At 38.6% G+C, this 18,195-nt stretch overlaps 1 protein-coding gene across 14 annotated transcripts in view; it reads right to left on the bottom strand.

Moving 5' to 3' along the window:
* The window catches only part of ABI1 (abl interactor 1), a gene marked incomplete at its 3' end in the record, with an annotated part of 106,164 nt that extends 88,173 nt beyond the window's left edge, over positions 1-17,991 (bottom strand). For 4 of the 14 annotated variants that reach the window (XM_079914894.1, XM_079914903.1, XM_079914900.1 and 1 more), the window contains exon 1: positions 17,361-17,989. In XM_079914894.1, the coding sequence (XP_079771020.1) occupies positions 17,361-17,477 (117 nt within the window). In that variant the 5' untranslated portion in view covers positions 17,478-17,989. Of the gene's footprint in view, positions 1-17,360 lie in introns of all 14 variants that reach the window. The other 10 variants (XM_079914904.1, XM_079914896.1, XM_079914906.1 and 7 more) reach the window with 5 other exon arrangements.
* Positions 17,992-18,195: the final 204 nt, after the last annotated feature.

Raw genomic sequence — 18,195 nt, 5'->3', positions numbered from 1 at the left:
GAGCAGGGGCTTCCCTGGTGGCGCAGTGGTTGGGAGTCCGCCTGCCGATGCAGGGGACGCAGGTTCGTGCCCTGGTCCGGGAGGATCCCACATGCCGCGGAGCCGCTGAGCCTGCGCGTCCGGAGCCTGTGCTCCGCAACGGGAGAGGCCACAACAGTGAGAGGCCCACGTACCGGGGGGGGAAAAAAAAAAAAAAAAGAAACAAGATCATTACGTGACTTATAGTATCCATGAGGTCAAAACATCTTGGTGGAAGTAAACTTTTTTCCGAAGACTTGTGCCTGACTATAAAAAGAATGTTTTATTACAGTTCTTCTCAGCGACATAAATATGTCATTTATTCCTCTCACTTTATACCACCTTACCTCTTCACTCAAAAACGAAACAAAAACCCTGAGAGTGGCAGGGTTTTCATATAGACAGTACCATCCTACCTGCCTGCCTTTCTTTTCTCTCTCTCCCTTTTTTTTTGGGGGGGGGGGCGGAGGGAGGCAGGGGGAGTAGGGGGAATAAGGATGAGTGTAAGAAATGTGCAACTGAACTGGAGATAAGTGGCTCTATATTCCACAAGATATAATTAAACACTAATAATAAATCCAGTAACTCAAGCAGTCCCCAAGTTATTATACTTAGTTGATACAAAAGGGATTTATTCAGACCTATAATCCATTTCTCCTGCATTTACCCACTTACTGAATGGCTTCTGTTGATTACGCCAAATGTGTCCAGATGAAAGAACACAATATATAACAGGGCACAGCAAAAAAAAGCACAGTGTCATCTTACCAGTGTTAAATTTAAAATGTGGTTTCTCTGTTTCCAAATGTGGGAAATACTACACTGGTTTTCTACAGTTTAATGCCAGCAGTTTGGGTATATTTTTGACTGAGACCTCATCTCCTCCACTACCCTCCCTTGCATCTGACACTATCAAAAACGAATTATGTGTAGCTCTTTCAAACTTGTCGTGGTACACATGATTTTCCTACTACCTAGATCCCTTGCCTCCCAACCTCCCCTTCCGCTTAACTCATGACTCAGAAAAACTCACTCCATGAGAAATTTAAATTTCCCTGAAACCCCCAAACATTGCACTGTTCCTTAAAATTCTCTCTGAAAGTTCCTTTTTAAAAGGGACAGTTCTCAATCCACATATAAGCCACACATATTTTGAAGGTACTTATAAAACGATTCTAAGTGTCTAAAAATCCAGCAATCTATAATACAGAAGATTACGACAGAACATCAAAATTAATGTTAGAAGGAGGAACTTGCCCCTCAGCCTCATGACACCACAGCACACAGCCAGAGAAACCTTAGAGTGCCTTTCCTCTCTCCTCCCGCTGCCCACTTCTACCCACACTGCCAGCTAACAGTCAAGTCTTATTCCTATTTTCCAACCCACTGCTCTGCCAATCAATTCAATTGTGGAGGAGTAAAAGCTGGAGTGTGCCGGAACCAACTGTGTACTAACGGCTGAAAAAGAGAAGGTCCATAGATTCACTTCTGTGACTGCAAATTACCTTCTGTGGGCATATTGGCTTTACGCTGGAGGAGAATGGCTCCAGGTGAAATAAGTCATCTTTGAGTTCTCCCTTTCCCTATCCACCATATCTCCTTCACCGAGCTTCCTGATTCTTCTTCTCGCACCTATTTCTTCCTTTTCCATCTTAACTGCAGCTATCTCAATTCAAGAACAGATATAACAGTCCTCTAACTTGTCACTCTGCATCCAGTCTGCCCCTTCACAAATCCATCCTGCACCAATGCCAGACGAATCTTCCTCATCCTCTGTGCCAAAAGTGGAAGGATACAAAACAACTTGACGGTGGTTTGGGGGAGGGGATGAACAGGCATATGGGGAGAAGGAAGGGAAACTCTAGGTTTTGCTTTTAATACAACTGAATTATTTAATCTTTTATGGGAATCTATTAATTACCTAGATGCTCTTTTAGGAAAAAAACTGCTGCTTGACATTTTTTCTTTCTGTAAGCAAAATTCTACAAACTGCCAAAACTAAAAACCTTTCAAAAGTTACAATTATTTTCGTCTATACAGAACATTTCCTCATTTAAATGTAAGTACTACAGATCAATTTTCTCTTCCCTAAATTTAAGGCTTTATAATCTTCTATCATTCAATGATTTTTACATAACTATACTGCATATAACATAGACATCACAACACCTGGAGTCTTATCATAGAGTAGGCAATTAATAACTATTCATTGAGCATCAAACAACTAGTTGTTGAATTACTTTTAACACATCTCTACAGCCTCAAACACTCCTCCTTCTAGAAAAGAAAAATAAGTAGTCACAGCCCATCACAATGATTCCAGGCACTAGAGAGTTTAGATAATTCACGACCACTCGCTACCATCACCTCAAGATCAGCCTCCCACCAGCTCCTCTTAAACTCCTTCCAATCCATACATACTCCAGCCTCCTTCCAATCTGTTCTCCACTCTGAACACAAGTAATCTTTATTTTTATTTTTTTAAAAGGGCTTCAAATGCTCGCCTTTTTATTTATTTATTTATTTTTGGCTGTGTTGGGTCTTCATTTCTGTGCGAGGGCTTTCTCTAGTTGTGGCAAGCAGGGGCCACTCTTCATCGCGGTGCGCAGGCCTCTCACTATTGCAGCCTCTCTTGTTGCGGAGCACAGGCTCCAGACGCTCAGGCTCAGTAGTTGTGGCTCACGGGCCTAGTTGCTCCGCGGCATGTGGGATCTTCCCAGACCAGGGCTCAAACCCGTGTCCCCTGAATTAGCAGGCAGATTCTCAACCACTGCGCCACCAGGGAAGCCCAAAACACAAGTAATCTTTAAAAAGTAAAAATGATAATGTCATACCATTGCTTAAAATTTTCCACGTCTTCGCATCAGCCTCAGAAAAAAGACCAACATCCTTAACATAGCCTATAAAAAACTTACTTGATCTGGTCCCTAAGTCCCCACAGATCACTTTCCCCTCTTTGCTCACTATACTCTAAAGCACACAGGTTTATAACTTGTTCAAAATCATTCTGCTCATAGAGAACGGACGTATGGACACGGGGAGGAAGGGAAGGCTGGGACGAACTGAGAGAGTAGCACTGACATATATACCCTACCATATGTAAAATAAATAGCTAGTGGGAAGCTGCTGTATAGCACAGGGAGATCATGTCAGTGCTTTGTGATGACCTAGAGGGGTGGGATGCGGAGGGTGGGAGGGAGGCGATACATGTATACATATAGCTGATTCACTTTGCTGTACAGTGGAAACTAACACAAGATTGTAAAGTAATTATAATCCAATAAAGATGCAAAAAAATAATAATAATAATTCTGTTTTCCCTCACCTTTGGGCCTGTATACATAATGTTCCTGTTCCCTCTGGTAAGGACACTGTTGTTCCTTCCCTCAAAATTTCTTGGTTAACTATATTAAATTTGGTTAATTATATTCACCCTTCAGATCTCAATCCCAACATTACTTCTTTGATATGCCAGGCTGGGTGGGAGCAGCTGACATACACTCTCATGTCGACATGTGCTTCCCTAGACAAAATTTATTACAGGATGTGATTTATTTGATTAGCGAGGGAGGCAGAGATTTTATTTTAAGGGCAACCATTACATCTGATTCACAAAATATACTTAGGCACATGATAGTCAAAAACTGCTGAATAACTGAATAAGTGACTAACTAATATATTCTGTCATACAGTGAAGTATGCTACATATAATTACACATATTTTACTTTATTGGGCATTCCTATGGTTCCAACTTGGGAACCCATAAAAATTTGCCAGTTTTCTTTAGGATCTTTATGGCATTCTCTGATTATTCTGAAAGAATGGGAGTATCGCCAGTTTGTCTCCCCACTATTCATAATAAAGTCTAAATATGATTGAATATTAATTTTAATGAAATGTGGAGGTGAAAAAGAAAAAAAGATTTCGCAACCTTTTTGAAAGGGAAATGGTTTAAAAGAGAAGTGGATTAATCCAAAGCTTTTTTCATGAAAAGCATAAAAATTAATAACAGAAGAGGGAAAATGTCAGAGAAACAGCTGAAACAAAAAACATATTCTCCATTTTTTTGTCTTTTTCTACTACTTTAGTTGGGTCATTTTTATTTTTTTTGAGACAAATACTTTAGTACAGAAAAGGAAGATATGTACCATAGGTAATATCAACAACAGATTTCTTCAAATCTAATTTGGAACATACTCAAATTAGAAATAAACTAAATGATTAAGATAAACACTTTAAAATTAGTGTTTCATACTGCTTCATAAAAATCATATAATTTAAACAACTTCCTACTAATCAAACAAATTTATTCAAACAAATTACCAAAATTTTGGCATGGGTAAAATTTGGAGAAAACAGATATATGAAACTAATACTATTTCAAAATTAGTGCTGAAAGGTGAAATATACAGAGCAATAATAAGACCCATAATATAAGAAACTATCCAAAACGATTAACATAGTATATGCTGTACTAAGAGAATTCCTACACAAGGAACTTTAAATTTTTTATGAAGTATTTACACAAGCTTTTAGTCAGAGATGCGCACTACAGATAGTGCTATACAAAGATATTTAAAATTCAGAGTCCCACTATTACCATAAATGGAAGACATTAAGTCTACTAAACCAATCATCTATACCAAAGTTTCTCCAAGTGTGGTCTGCGGACTACTGAGGATCTCTCACACCCTTTCTGGACGTTCACAAGGTCAAAACTATTTTCATAATAATACTAATGCTATTTGCCTTCTCTTCTGGCAAGATGCCTTTTAACATTCTGTGTGACAAAATGAAAAGTATATATAAAGTAATTCTGCATTCTAAGTACAATAGGAAAAAGCACTTGTGCAATTTAGTTGCAAGCTGAATAAGCCATTTTTCCATGGAACTTCAAAAAACAACTGACAAACTATGGTTAATCAGATAGGATATTTGGCAGACATTTTCCTAAAAATGAACGAAGTGAGCCTATCATTTCAAGGAAAATAACTGGCAATATTTGTTGCCAACAGTAAAATTCGAGCTTTCAAGTAAAAAATAGAATTTTGGAAACCTTTCATCCACCAGTGTGAGCTTGGAAGCTTTTCAATACTTAAAGACTCATAAGATCTGTAGTGATATTAATGAATGTAATTTTTTTCATATCGTATAATGAAATGTGTCAACATTCAGAAGGATCCACATAACTAAGTGAACAAATACTTTCCATCCAAATGACCCATGCAATGATTTTTAATGTACTGGAGTATAAAATGTTCATTGATATGGTTTCAGAGTCCACAGAGCAATCAACCTTTAAGAACTACTATCTGCTGAGTTTTGATACAATATCGAAGAAAATTATCCATAATTCTATGCACAGGCTATTAAAATACTCCTTCCTTTCTAACTACATAACTGTATGAAGCCAGATTTTCTCACATAGTTCAACCGAAATAAAATATCACAACAGGCTGAATGCAGAAGTGTCTTCTAGCTGTCTTCTAGCCAGTCACTAAAGAGATGTGCAGTAATATAAAACAATGCCACTCTTCTCATTAAACTTTTTTTGTTTGGGAAACCTGTGGATATTTTTCAGAAAATTATTATTTACATTATTTATCTTAAAACCCATTACATGTTATTTTAAATGAATTAATAAACATTTTAAACTTCTCCATTTTAACTTTTGATACAGTAAATACTGATAAATATAACCACCTAAAGGAAAGTTCTCTGGGATCCTTGATATTTTTTGAGCGTATAAAGGAGTGCTGAGACCGTAAGTTTCAGTACTGTTGATCTATACAGTGAAGGAATAAAGACAAAGATGTCTAATTTAACACAATCTCACTTATATTTTCTCTCTTCAGCAAGACTGAAAAAGTGATTTTAATAAAAAGATTTTAAGAATGTTTAAGAGGAATCACAGTTCATAACAATCTGAATTAAACCACTTCCTGAACAACCTATTTATTCAGTATCTTGATACCTTAATTATGACAAAGTAAACATTTAAACATAACATTTGTTAACAACGAAATAGAAGGAATAAGTGTAAGTAAATTGGCGAATTTTTTTTAGAGGAAATTGAAGGACTAACTCAGAAACAAACTAATGAAAAACATCAGAACTATAGGGCTAAAAGTTAGAGACAAACTCTACTAAAAACCATCAGAATTGTAACTTTAGACATAATCTAGTTCAAACTCGCCCTTTTTTAGAAGATAAAATAAAAGAGTTAAAGGCTGGTTAAAATACAACTAATTCGTGATAGAACTGAGGACCAGAACTAAGCTTCCAGACTCCTTAAACAGTTCATGTAAACTTTGGAGAGCTTATGTGCCTGGCACTGGAGATATGGGAATAAACAAGACAAACGTGGTAAACCTGCTTTCTTGTAGATCAGCATCAAGTGTCAAACATATGTAATGAGCACCACAGAGGAAACATACAGGATTCTATGAGAGCATTTAATAGGGTATAAATTGACTTTGTAGGACAGGGAAGAGGTGTTTAAGAAAGAAACCTTATTGCTGTCATCCACCAACATCCTCATTACTCCCCTCCTTCGCTAAGGACTCACTAATTCATCACTATTCCTATCATATTCTTAGTGATGTCAACATTCACTCAGATAATCCACCCAAAACTCTTGTCTCTCAGTCATTTGACTTCCTGAATTAAAACAATTTTTTCTTCCACTTTTTCTTCATCACTGTCAAAACCTCCCATGGTCATCACTAGTAATTACACCATTTCCAAAAATCTAGATTTTAAAAATCCCACATTCTAAACACCCAACTTCTATCTCTGCAGTTTACTCTAGTACCTCGATTCCAACTATCCTTACATTTCACAGGACTTCCCACGTATTAATTGTCCCAGTTTTTCACTGTCTTTGCAGCAACTAAGATGTGCTGCGAGTATAAAACACAATCAGATTCCAAAGATTTAGTACTTTAAAAAGAATGTAAAATATCTCATTAACAAACTATTTTTTAATATAAATTTTTAAATTTTGGCCGTGTTGGGTCTTCGCTGCCGTGCATGGGCTTTCTCTAGTTGCGGTGAGCAAGGGCTACTCTTCAATGCAGTGCTCAGGCTTCTCATTGCAGTGGCTTCTCTTGTTGCAGAGCATGGGCTCTAGGTGCACGGGCTTCAGTAGTTGTGGCATGTGGGCTCAGTAGTTGTGGCTCACAGGCTCTAGAGTGCAGGCTCAGTAGTTGTGGCGCACGGGCTTAGTTGCTCTGCGGCATGTGGGATCTTCCACGACCAGGGCTCAAACCCGTGTCCCCTGCATTGGCAGGCAGATTCTTAACCAGGGAAGTCCCTAACAAACTATTTATGTTGATAACTTATTGAAATAATTATATTCTGGATGCACTGGGTTAAATAAAATGTTATTAAAATTAATTTCAACCTATTTCTTCCTACTTTTTAAATGTGGTTTTTAGAAAAATTTTAACTTAGATATGTGGCTCACATTATATTTCTATCTGTGGTACCTAGGATAGTACCTGACACTTAGTAGGTACTCAAAGGATTTTGATCAAATGAAGAATGAATGAATGAATATAGTAATTTTTCATCTGAACTATAAGACCTGACAAATGAATAATATTCAGACCAAGAGGAACAAGTTTTCTAGTCAGATAACATTTGCAAAGGCAAAAAAACGAAATTTCAAAAACTGAAAGGCCAATATGACTGACTGGTTAAGACGAGGGTAATGGGATGAATGCAGTAAGACTAGAAAGACAGGAGCTATGCTACATATGGCCTAATAGGCCTCGCTGTGAAACTGCATATTTATGAGGAATCACTGACTAACTTTTAAGCAGGGAAGTGACATGATCAGATTTCCATTTTGAAAGTGACATTCAAGTGGCACAGTGTGGATAATAGCGAGGTGATCAGAGGGGGTACGTGGTGATGAGAAGACAGAAGCTACAGCAGTTGTATAAGCTTTACACTAGGAGATGGAATAGACAGATTTAAGAAGAAGATTCAACAGGACCTGGTACAGATGAATCAGTAGTGGTAGTTGGGGAAGGAGGTGCCAGGAAACAATAATGGAGGAGCCAAGAACGATGCCCGGGTTTCGAGTGCGTGAGTCAGCGGAAAGTAAGTAGTAGGAGAGACTGGGGAAAGGGGATGAGTTCAGTTTCTATAAGTCTGAGGTACCTGTGACTCAAACAAGCAGATATATGGATTGAAATTGCAGTGGAAGAGAGATCATTCAGATGGGAATAACTAAAACAGCCTAAGGGGGTAGGTGTAGAAAGGAGCTCATACAAAGTCACTGTAATATTTCAAGGTAAGGGAGAACAAAGGGCCAGACGGTAACAGGAAAAAGTAGAAAAGAATGTCATCACAGAAGCCAAAGAATTAGCTTTAAAAAAAAAAAAAAAAAAGAGGGAATGGTCAATTGTGTGAAGTGATGCTGAGAAAACAAGCAAGAAAAGAACTAAACACTGATCAAGAAGCTTGAGATGTTTCAATTCTGGCTGCACAAAATCAGTAAGGAGAGAAGAAATAAAGATATGAGAAGTGTAAGTTTTCTAAAAAGGCAAGCAAGGATGGGACCCAGAGCAAAGATAAGGACTGACCTTAGCTAGGAGGAAGCACACCTCTCCTCCATTACAAGAAGGAAGCAGAATAGGACGAATGAGGACACCAGTAGGCTTGGAAATGTAGTGGTAAGAAAGTATATGTCTTATACAATGAGGTCTATTTTCTCTATGAAATAAAAGATGAGAAAGGAAAGAGATTTTAAAAGGGAAGAGAAAATTTAAAACAGTTTATGGTGTAAAATGACGTGGAAGGACTTCCCTGGTGGCGCAGTGGTTAAAAATCTGCCTGCCAGGGCTTCCCTGGTGGTGCAGTGGTTGAGAATCTGCCTGCCAATGCAGGGGACACGGGTTCAAGCCCTGGTCTGGGAAGATCCCACATGCCGCGGAGCAACTGGGTCCGTGAGCCACACTACTGTGCCTACGCTCTAGAGCCCACAAGCCACAACTACTGAGCCCGCGTGCCACAATTACTGAAGCCTGTGTACCTAGAGCCCGTGCCCACAACAAGAGAAGCCATCACAATGAGAAACCCGTGCACCCCAAAGAGTAGTAGCCATTGCTCTCCACAACTAGAGAAAAGCCAGCGCACAGCAACGAAAACCCAATGCAGCCAAAAAATAAATTAATTAATTAACTTAAATTAAATGACGTGGAAAAAGAAAGTGGGATTGCTGGGCTATACTGAGGCCTCACTTTTGAGTGGTAACCATGATTTTTAAACGGCACTAATCAACCCTTTCCACTACACTGCCTTCTAAAAGTGTTTGTTACTACAAGTCTTAGGTTGCCAGTATTTGAACTAAGTATCTTTTTCCATATGCTGCATTACATACCTTTCTGGTGTTTAAGTAGAGGGCATTAATTCCCCATGGCCCAAATAAAAAGGGTTCCACAAAGTACCACACTTGCCTTTCAAGAAAATGAAAATAAAATTTACCAAACCCAATTTTATCACACCATGTAGAAATTACTAACATTAAACATAAAGTCAGGAAACAAACTAAAGGTAAATTAAATTTTTTCAGTAATACACTTTTTCATTAACAGTATTTTTGTTTCCTTTAAGTTTCAAGGAGATAAATAATAAAATTTTGCTCCAATCAAAAGCAGTTGAGAATATCCAACTGCACATCTTACGTACTATGCTTCATTTAAGCTCTAAATAAGAATATAATTCACATTTGAATTAATAACTAGATAATCTCACAGAAGTGTTAGAATTTTTTTAATTTTAAAGTATACTATGACTGAAATACTTTCTGCCTTATTATCAGCAATATGAGTTTACCAATTGTACAATATAAAGTTTAGATATATTCGTTGAAAGCTGTATATGTGAGTGATATTACAAGGAACTTGTCCTGTCTAAGCTATATATATTTCTAAAAAGTTTAAAATTCGTGCAATTACCGTATTTGATATTACTTTGGTAATCAGGGGGAAAATTAACTTTACATATAAAGTGGAAAATTAGGCTCCAAGCCTTAATCCACACTGACGTTCTGAGTGTATGTTCATGCCTGGAATTCCTTCTTAACACTGCAGTACAATGGTAGAAATTCAAAATTATCTACGTGCAAAATTAGGTAATTAGGTATTTCACAACAAAATACCACTATGAAGGACTCCTAGGTGTATATATGGAAAAGAACTGAAAACAGGCACTCAAATACTGTACATGAATATTCATAGCAATACTATTCACAACAGCGAAAAGGTAGAAACAACCCAAATGTCCATCAAAGGATGAATGAATAAACAAAATGTGGTATAATATACATACACTAGAACATTACTAAGCCATAAAGAGGAATACAGTACTAATACATGCTACCAAGTGAATGAACCTTGAAAACATTACGCTTTATATAAGTGAAAGAGACACAAAAGGCCACATATTGTATAATTCCATTCATATGAAATATATAGAATAGGTAAATTCATAGAAACCAGGCAAACTGATGGATGCCAGGTGCCGGGGGGTTGGGATGGGGACAAACTGCTTAACAGGTATGGGCTTTCCCGAGGAGTGATGAAAATGTTTTAGAATACATCGAGGCAGTGGTTGCAGAACACTGTGAATGCACTAAATACCACTGAACTGTATGCTTTAAAATGGTTGGTTTTATATTATATGACTTACAGCTCAATTTTTTAAATTCCATTATGAAGCATATAATATAGCTATATTCTAATCAACCTATGGCAGGAATTACTAACAAAATGGTTTGTAAACTTAAAATACATTAACTATTTTAAAGCTCTCTACTCCTTATTGTCATAAATAAATCATAATAACATTCATTATCTTTTCCCCCACATATAGAAATTGTGCAATGGATTTAAATAAGCCTTTTATCTTTTAGAGACACGTACTAAAATATTTATGGATGAAATGATACATCAAAGATGGACTTTACAATAATGACAGACAGACAGGAGAGGATTACAGATGAAAGGAGACTGGCCATGAGTTGGTAATTGTTAAAGCTGGATGTTGAACACGTCGGGGTTCATTATGCCATTCTCTCCACATCTGAGTATATGAGTTTTTAATTACTGTGCTAAAAATTAGTAAAATAAGACTTTAAATGGTTTCCTTATACTTTAAGCTATACCTGAGATGGTACTACCAATATTCTTTAGTTGATATAAATCACAATTCCACAAACATCTGCTGAACTTGCTAAGCACAGATGCATATCAAAATTAGAATCTGATAACAAGTAAATATTATCTTCCTTAGGATGTTTTGTTTTGCTTCCAGATTTTTTTCACAAATACTAGTTCACTACCAACTATTTCTCAGAAAATTTCATTTTGTAAATGAAGAAAATTAGTAAATTAGTTAGTTAAGTGTACCTATTTGGGTTGACACAGAGTGGTAATACTAAAAAACTTCAAGTCTCCTTTCTATGGAATTAATGTTTACAGTTAAAATCATCAGGTTAGCTATCTCCTTTAAAAACAAAATCCAGTAACTGACATTTTCCAAAATCAAACAGTTGCCATTTTCTCAATATCATACTTTTTTAAAAAATCCCTGATTTTTTAGGATGGCATCTTATTAAATAAATATTAAGGTCTAAAACATTTGTAGCCCCAGGGTTTGACTATTATTCTTCAAAAGTCAAACCATAACTTCAGTAAAAATTACAATCAACACAAAAAGACATTAGAAAAAATATATAGCTCCCCCCAAATTCAAACTTTTTAAATGCTCCAAAATTACCTTTCCACTATCACCTTTACCTTACTTTTCTTACAAACACTATTTTCATGGAATTACGTCTACACAATCTCCTAATGTCTGACTCAAACTCTTGTCCCAATATTAGCACTCTTCTTCTGGGCTAATACATTCTCGCCTATTAACTCACAAATTTCTAATTCCTAGGACATAACTTAACTGAAGATACAGTTATTCTAAATGGCCACAGAGGGACTTTCCTGGCTATCCAGTGGTTAAGATTCCAAGCTTCCACTGCAGGGGGGATCCCTGGTCAGGGAACTAAGATTCCCACACGCCTCACAGCACGGCCAATAAATAAATAAATGGTCATAGATCAGAATCCAAATTGCCCAAATACCTCTTTTCTACCTCAAGGAGTATTAGTATTCTTCAGCTATCAGAACCAACTGGAGAAAGCAGAAGCACATAAGAGGAATTAGAAAAGTGTTCTTATCCTAAGGGATTATTTCAACAATTTTCTTTAAAAAACCCTCTTCTAAAGATACAAACCTACTAAAACTGAGGATCTAAACACACCAGAACTAGATCACAGTACCACACGTAAAGTTCTTATTATATTATAGTTACAAAAGGAAAAAAAGAGAGATGAATGGACTTTCATTAAGACCTAATATGCAAGGTCAGATTCTGCCTGTTTGACAGCAGCGTTAATGTTTAATTAATGTTATGACATGATATAGGTCAATCTAACAATTAACTGAGGATTTTTCATAAAATTATCTAAAATCCCATTTTATTGTGTTTATTGAGATATAACTGACATATAACACCATATTAGTTTCAGGTGTACAATATAATAATTCACTATTTTTATATACAGCAAAATGGTCACCACAATAAGTCCAGTTAACATTCATCACCACACAAATTAAAAAATTTTTTTTTCTTTCTTGTGGTGAGAACTTTTTAGATATACTCTAGTAGCAATTATACAATACAGTATTATTAACTAGAGTTACCATGTTGTACATTACTAAAACCCTGTTTAATTCATTTAGATTTCCAACCTATATCTCTAATTTTGCTAGCCACTGTTTTACTCAAACTTCCAAGTGCAAGTAAGATTTCTACCATTTCCAATCTGTCCTAATCTCAGCAAGCACTTTGACATCTTTACCTGAACATAGTTTGTGTGGAAATCAGAACTACCCAAAATATTTCAAGACATTTTTTTGTTTTGCTAACTTCTACTAATTCTTCTACAAATTTCCTTATCACAATTGCAAAGCTGATTCAGAACAGAAAAAAAATAAAAGGTAAAGATGCACAAGAGAAGAGGATCCACTGAGCTCAGTGAAAAACTAGCCTATGATTCCTGTAATTCAATACTTCAAGTGCCAAAGTTACCATCTTTTGTGATTGGGCAAGTCCCCAAATTACAAACACACCTGTTCTTATATTACAACTTGGAACGCAGAGGAAACAACAGTAAAACAGTTGTCAGTTTACCAGACATGACCCATCAGAGTCTATTCCATGACATTTCTGAACTAGTCTGAGTTCTAGACTCATTCACATCTGGAGACAGTGTGATATGGAAAGAGCATAGCCTTTGGAGCCTGTCAAGAGTTAGGGAGAAATCCTGACTGCCAATCCCTAAATGTGTGATCAAACAAAAATTCATTTAACTTTTCCAAGTCCCAATTTCCTCATCTGGAAGAGAATACTGCCTATCACAGAGAGTTTTTGTAAGGATTAAAGGTAATACAAATCAACCAGCACAGACTGTGAAAGAGTAGGTACTCAATAAGTAGAAGCAAGTTACTCTTCCCTTTTCTATTACCCTTTTCATACATTTCTTTTTATCCACTTAGGATACAGAATCAGAAAATCTGGGTTTGATTCTAGGCACCATCTCATACAAGATATGGAACTTTAGGCTAGGTATTCAACGTCTCTGAACCTCAGATTGCTCATTTGTTTAAAAAAAAAAAAGAAAGAAAAAATGATCATAATTATTGTAATACTTAAGTGACATTAGTTTATAAACTGGAATAAACTGTAAAGTACCAAAAATGTCAGCTTTTACCTACTCTAAAGTGCTCCCCCTCAAAAAATTATCTGCCTTCCAAGATCACATGGGTATAATGAGCAAATGAATATAAACTGACGTCATGGGTGGAGGAAATCAAGCTAAATTAAGTAGCTCACTGATGACATCCCCTCCATCTTCCCAGACTTTAGTATATACTTGTTAACCCAAACAAGCCCCTGTTGGCGGAATTCCGGGGAAAAAATTAAATTAAAAAGTTAAGCTGGGCTTCCCTGGTGGCGCAGTGGTTGGAAGTCCCCCTGCCGATGTAGGGGACACGGGTTCGTGCCCCGGTCCGGGAAGATCCCACATGCCACAGAGCAGCGAGGCCCGTGAGCCATGGACGCTGAGCCTGCGCACCCGGAGCATGTGCTCCACAACGGGAGAGGCCAAAACAGTGAGAGGCCCGCGTACCGCAAAAATAATTAATTAATTAATTAATTAATTAATTTTAAAAAAGTTAAGCTGTAAGGGAGACTTTTCTGTCCTTACCCTATCTATGCTGAGAAACCTTTCGTAACCAGTTTCTACTCCTTTTCACTTAGATCTCTGCCCTATTCCTCAAAATAATCCCCATGACAAAGGCAGTATGGACCCTAAAGTAGAGCAAAGAGAACTGGCCAGATGAACAAACAACTCTTCAAGTTGAAGAGTGACTGTCCTTGACACAATCCACCAGAAAATTCAAACTAAAGGTGGGTAAAGGCAAAGATTTTTCTTTATGTCTATATAAATGTTTATATAAAGTACACTCTCTGCTTTGAATATTATTTTCCCATAAGAATTTCAAAAACCCTGTCCTTTTTAAGATAGTGGACTCTTATGAGAAGTTTTGCTATTAATAATACAATTTAATAATTAAAGTCAACAAGACTAAAAGAGCTAATAAAGTGCTCAAGGACTCAATTGCACTACAGCCAAAAGAACTTGCCAGCTAAACACCTTACCTGAGCTGTACTTCCGAACTGTAGGAAAACAACAAAATGAAAAGTAAATTCTCAGGATAAAAATCACTCAGCCAATAATTTAACTCACCTTGGGTATAAAAAAATTCACAAAACACAAGTGACCATATACCTTCCCCAAGAGAAGGTATGTTTACATAGGGGGTTAGCCCTTATCCAATCGGTCACAGAAAGGATACAGAGAGATCTCAAAAGACATCTAAATGGATATTTCTAGTACTATGTGTTTCTTCTTCACAGCACCACAGCACATCACAAAATCAGCTACCATCTTCTGAGCCTGTCAGAGCGTGACCCTGTCTGAGCCTCCTGGGAAGGGAGCTAGTGGCCAGCTTCATGCAGCCCAAAGTTTAAAAGCTATTACAGTGCTATGTGTGAATTTCATTCTTCCCCCCCCTCCCCAGTATTTCTAAATATCTCACTGGTGTCAAGTTTAGGACCACCAAAAAAACTTGGGGCCAGTGACAGTGGATCTTGGCATCATGGTACTAACATGCTTAAAAGACTATGTGAGAAATAACATGATTTATTTTATTAGGGATATAATGAAATTTTAAAGTGCTTCAAAATTACGGTGGCAAGAGGAGAAAAGAAAAGGGTCGGGGGAAAAAAAATGTACAGCACACAACTACCTGAAAAAGAAATAGCCAAAAGACAGGTTAAAACACGTTTGCATTGGCAAACACGTAGCAGTTAACACACCATATATTTGTCAGATTTCCCAACATGCAAAACGAAAAGAAGCCACCCCTTTATGAAGTGCCTATGTGCTGACTTCTACAAAGAAATGACTTTTCTAGAAAGGGGGCAATTTAACTTCCTGTGCTCTCCCTCTGACTTTCAAAATCTTTAAAACCTTCAGCAAACTGAGATTCACTTCAATTTTAAAGTTCTTCATGTGAAGTTGAATAAAACATGTTTATTTTTAATATCGATAACCTACAGAAAATTTTTCTGCTCGAAAACTATATCCACATTTCTACTAGATTTTAGAATATTTTTTTAAAAGCTAAATATAAAGTTTGCAAAAACAAGTAATACAGTAGATGTGGCAGGCATTCAACAAGTTTATCAGTGGAATTCCTAAAGTAAAAGCTTGAAAAAATTTGTGAGATGAACTCCTAGTAGTGCTACTGAAGATACAATGTTACTAATATGGAAATTGAGAAACATTCAAAATATTCTGAAAACAGTATCTCCTTCTAAAAATAGAGGAAAAGCATCTGCCAACACAGAAACCACTGGTTCTTAAAAATGATAATCACGTGGGATGCATTGCTATAAATACTTTAGTTCTGAACTGCAATAACCCCAGCCTCTGAAACCACGTTTTGGTCATGCCTTACCACTAACAAGCGAATTTTTGGTGCCATTACATTGATATAAAGGACTCTGCTACTTTTATTTGCTTCTACTGCAAACTGTTAGTTTATGCAGTTAAAGATCTACACACCAAACTACCACACAACATAATTCACTTTCAATCATTAAAATAAAAGCAAACAACCGACTATCTGCCATAGATAAGGTCCCAAGAATTTTCTAATAAATTTAGAATGACATATTTGACGTTCTGGTTCTAGTTCGGGGATTCATTCTCTACATGTACTGTAAAGAGAGAAACCTCAGGAAAAAAGCAACCGGCGATTACACCATTCTATTTTAAGTTAAGTTACTTAAGAAGCCAGCAGTTCAAGAACTTTTGGGGAAGAGAGAGTATTGAAGCCATTTTTCCAAGCAGTTAAGGATAATTTGTGCTTTACACAAACGACCGCCCTAACAACCTCTAGAAATATATTACGGTGGGGGCGGAAGTGAAAATGATGAGACGCGGGGGAGAAAACCCGACTTGAAAACGGACAGGCGGGCAGATTTACAAACCTTCAATTAACGGAATTCGGAGATTTAACTTCTCTTCTACGCCCTCCCTCGCTCCCCACCCGCTTCCTCCTCTCCTCGGGGGAGGTCTGTGTGATGTGACTCACGACAAATTTTAAAAATAAATAAATAAATAAAAGACACACCCTCTGGGCTGAACTGACATACTCTCGCCCCCACCCACCCTCCCCCGACGCACCCCCCGCTTCTCCTCTCGCTCCTGCCGCTCCTCCCCAAGCCTCGTCCCAGCCCTCTGCTCTCCGCTCGCTCGCCCGGTCCGAGACCCTCGGCCGGCGGAGAGGTGGCGGGGGGCTCCGGGACGGAAGGCCAGCGGGTGGAGGGCGGCCGGGGGGCAGCACGCTCGGGGGGCCGAGCCCGCGGGGAGGCGGACGGCAGGGGGGCGCCGGACCGCGGCGGCCGCTGCTCCGGGCTCCCTCGCCCATTTTCTCTCTCCGCTTCTATGGGTTTCAACCACCACGGCCACTTCCTGTATTGCAGCCCGGCCACCCGCTCTCTCCCCGACTGGGGCTGGGGTTGGGGCTGCCGCTGAGGTTAGCCAGTTCCCCACCCCGCCCAGTGGGCTAGTCACTCGGGCGGCCGGCGGCGGGTCCTCGGCCCGGCCGGCAGCGCCCGCCCGCGCGCCCGCGCTCCTCACCTGTATGTAGTTGTTTTCACAGTAGTCCGCCACCCGGGTCAGATTCTGATAACTCTCTATCAGCGCCCTCTTGCCAGACGGGATCTCCTCCTCTAGTAACATCTGCAGCTCTGCCATTTTCCACTCCTCTGCATCGCTTCCTCTCGCGTTAAAGAGACAGAGGCTGCAAGGTCCGCGGAGGTTTCGAGCACCTCACAGCCCGGATACAAACCGCCTGCCCGCCCTCCCGCCTGGTATTGTGGGACGGCACCTCCTCCTCGCTCTCCTCACGCTCTCCACCCGCCTCCACCCACTTCTCGCAGCCTCCCCAAGCTCGTTTTCTCGCGAGCCTTCCTGTCTTTCCCTCCCCCTTCCCGCAACCACGGGCTTTTTTTTTTTTTTCCCCCCTTTGGCATGGCCTTCTGGGAATTGTAGTCTCTCACTGGCTTGGCCGCCCATCGAAAGCGCATGCGTCCAGGGAACCTCAGAAAAAGACCCGGGAGGAGAGCAATTAAAGAACTTGGAACAAGGGTGGTGGTTTAAATCCCGAGTTTCTTGACAGCTCCGGGAGATGGCGCCACAGGGTGATTCTAGAAAATGAAACCGGTTCCCGGAGAAGGCTGTGAAGCTTGGCAGAACTTGGTTAACTAGGAAACGCCCTTGAATCAGATACCCATCTGATAAGGATTTAAAAGGACTAGAGTATGGAAAACTCCAAATCTTTACTTCCTCTATTTTGTTAGAGATAACGCGACTCAAGCTTTACTTTCTAAACTTCTGCAGGCTTTACTTTCTAAACTTCCTCAATTCACTTAAAATTTGGGCAACACTTGATATTAACAGCTCTATACCAAGC

This window comes from Stenella coeruleoalba (genome assembly GCF_951394435.1).
Source record: "Stenella coeruleoalba genome assembly, chromosome: 2".
NCBI classification, from domain to species: domain Eukaryota; kingdom Metazoa; phylum Chordata; class Mammalia; order Artiodactyla; family Delphinidae; genus Stenella; species Stenella coeruleoalba.
The sequence above is the reverse complement of the archived record's forward strand: the minus strand, read 5'-3'. Positions and strand labels throughout refer to the sequence as shown.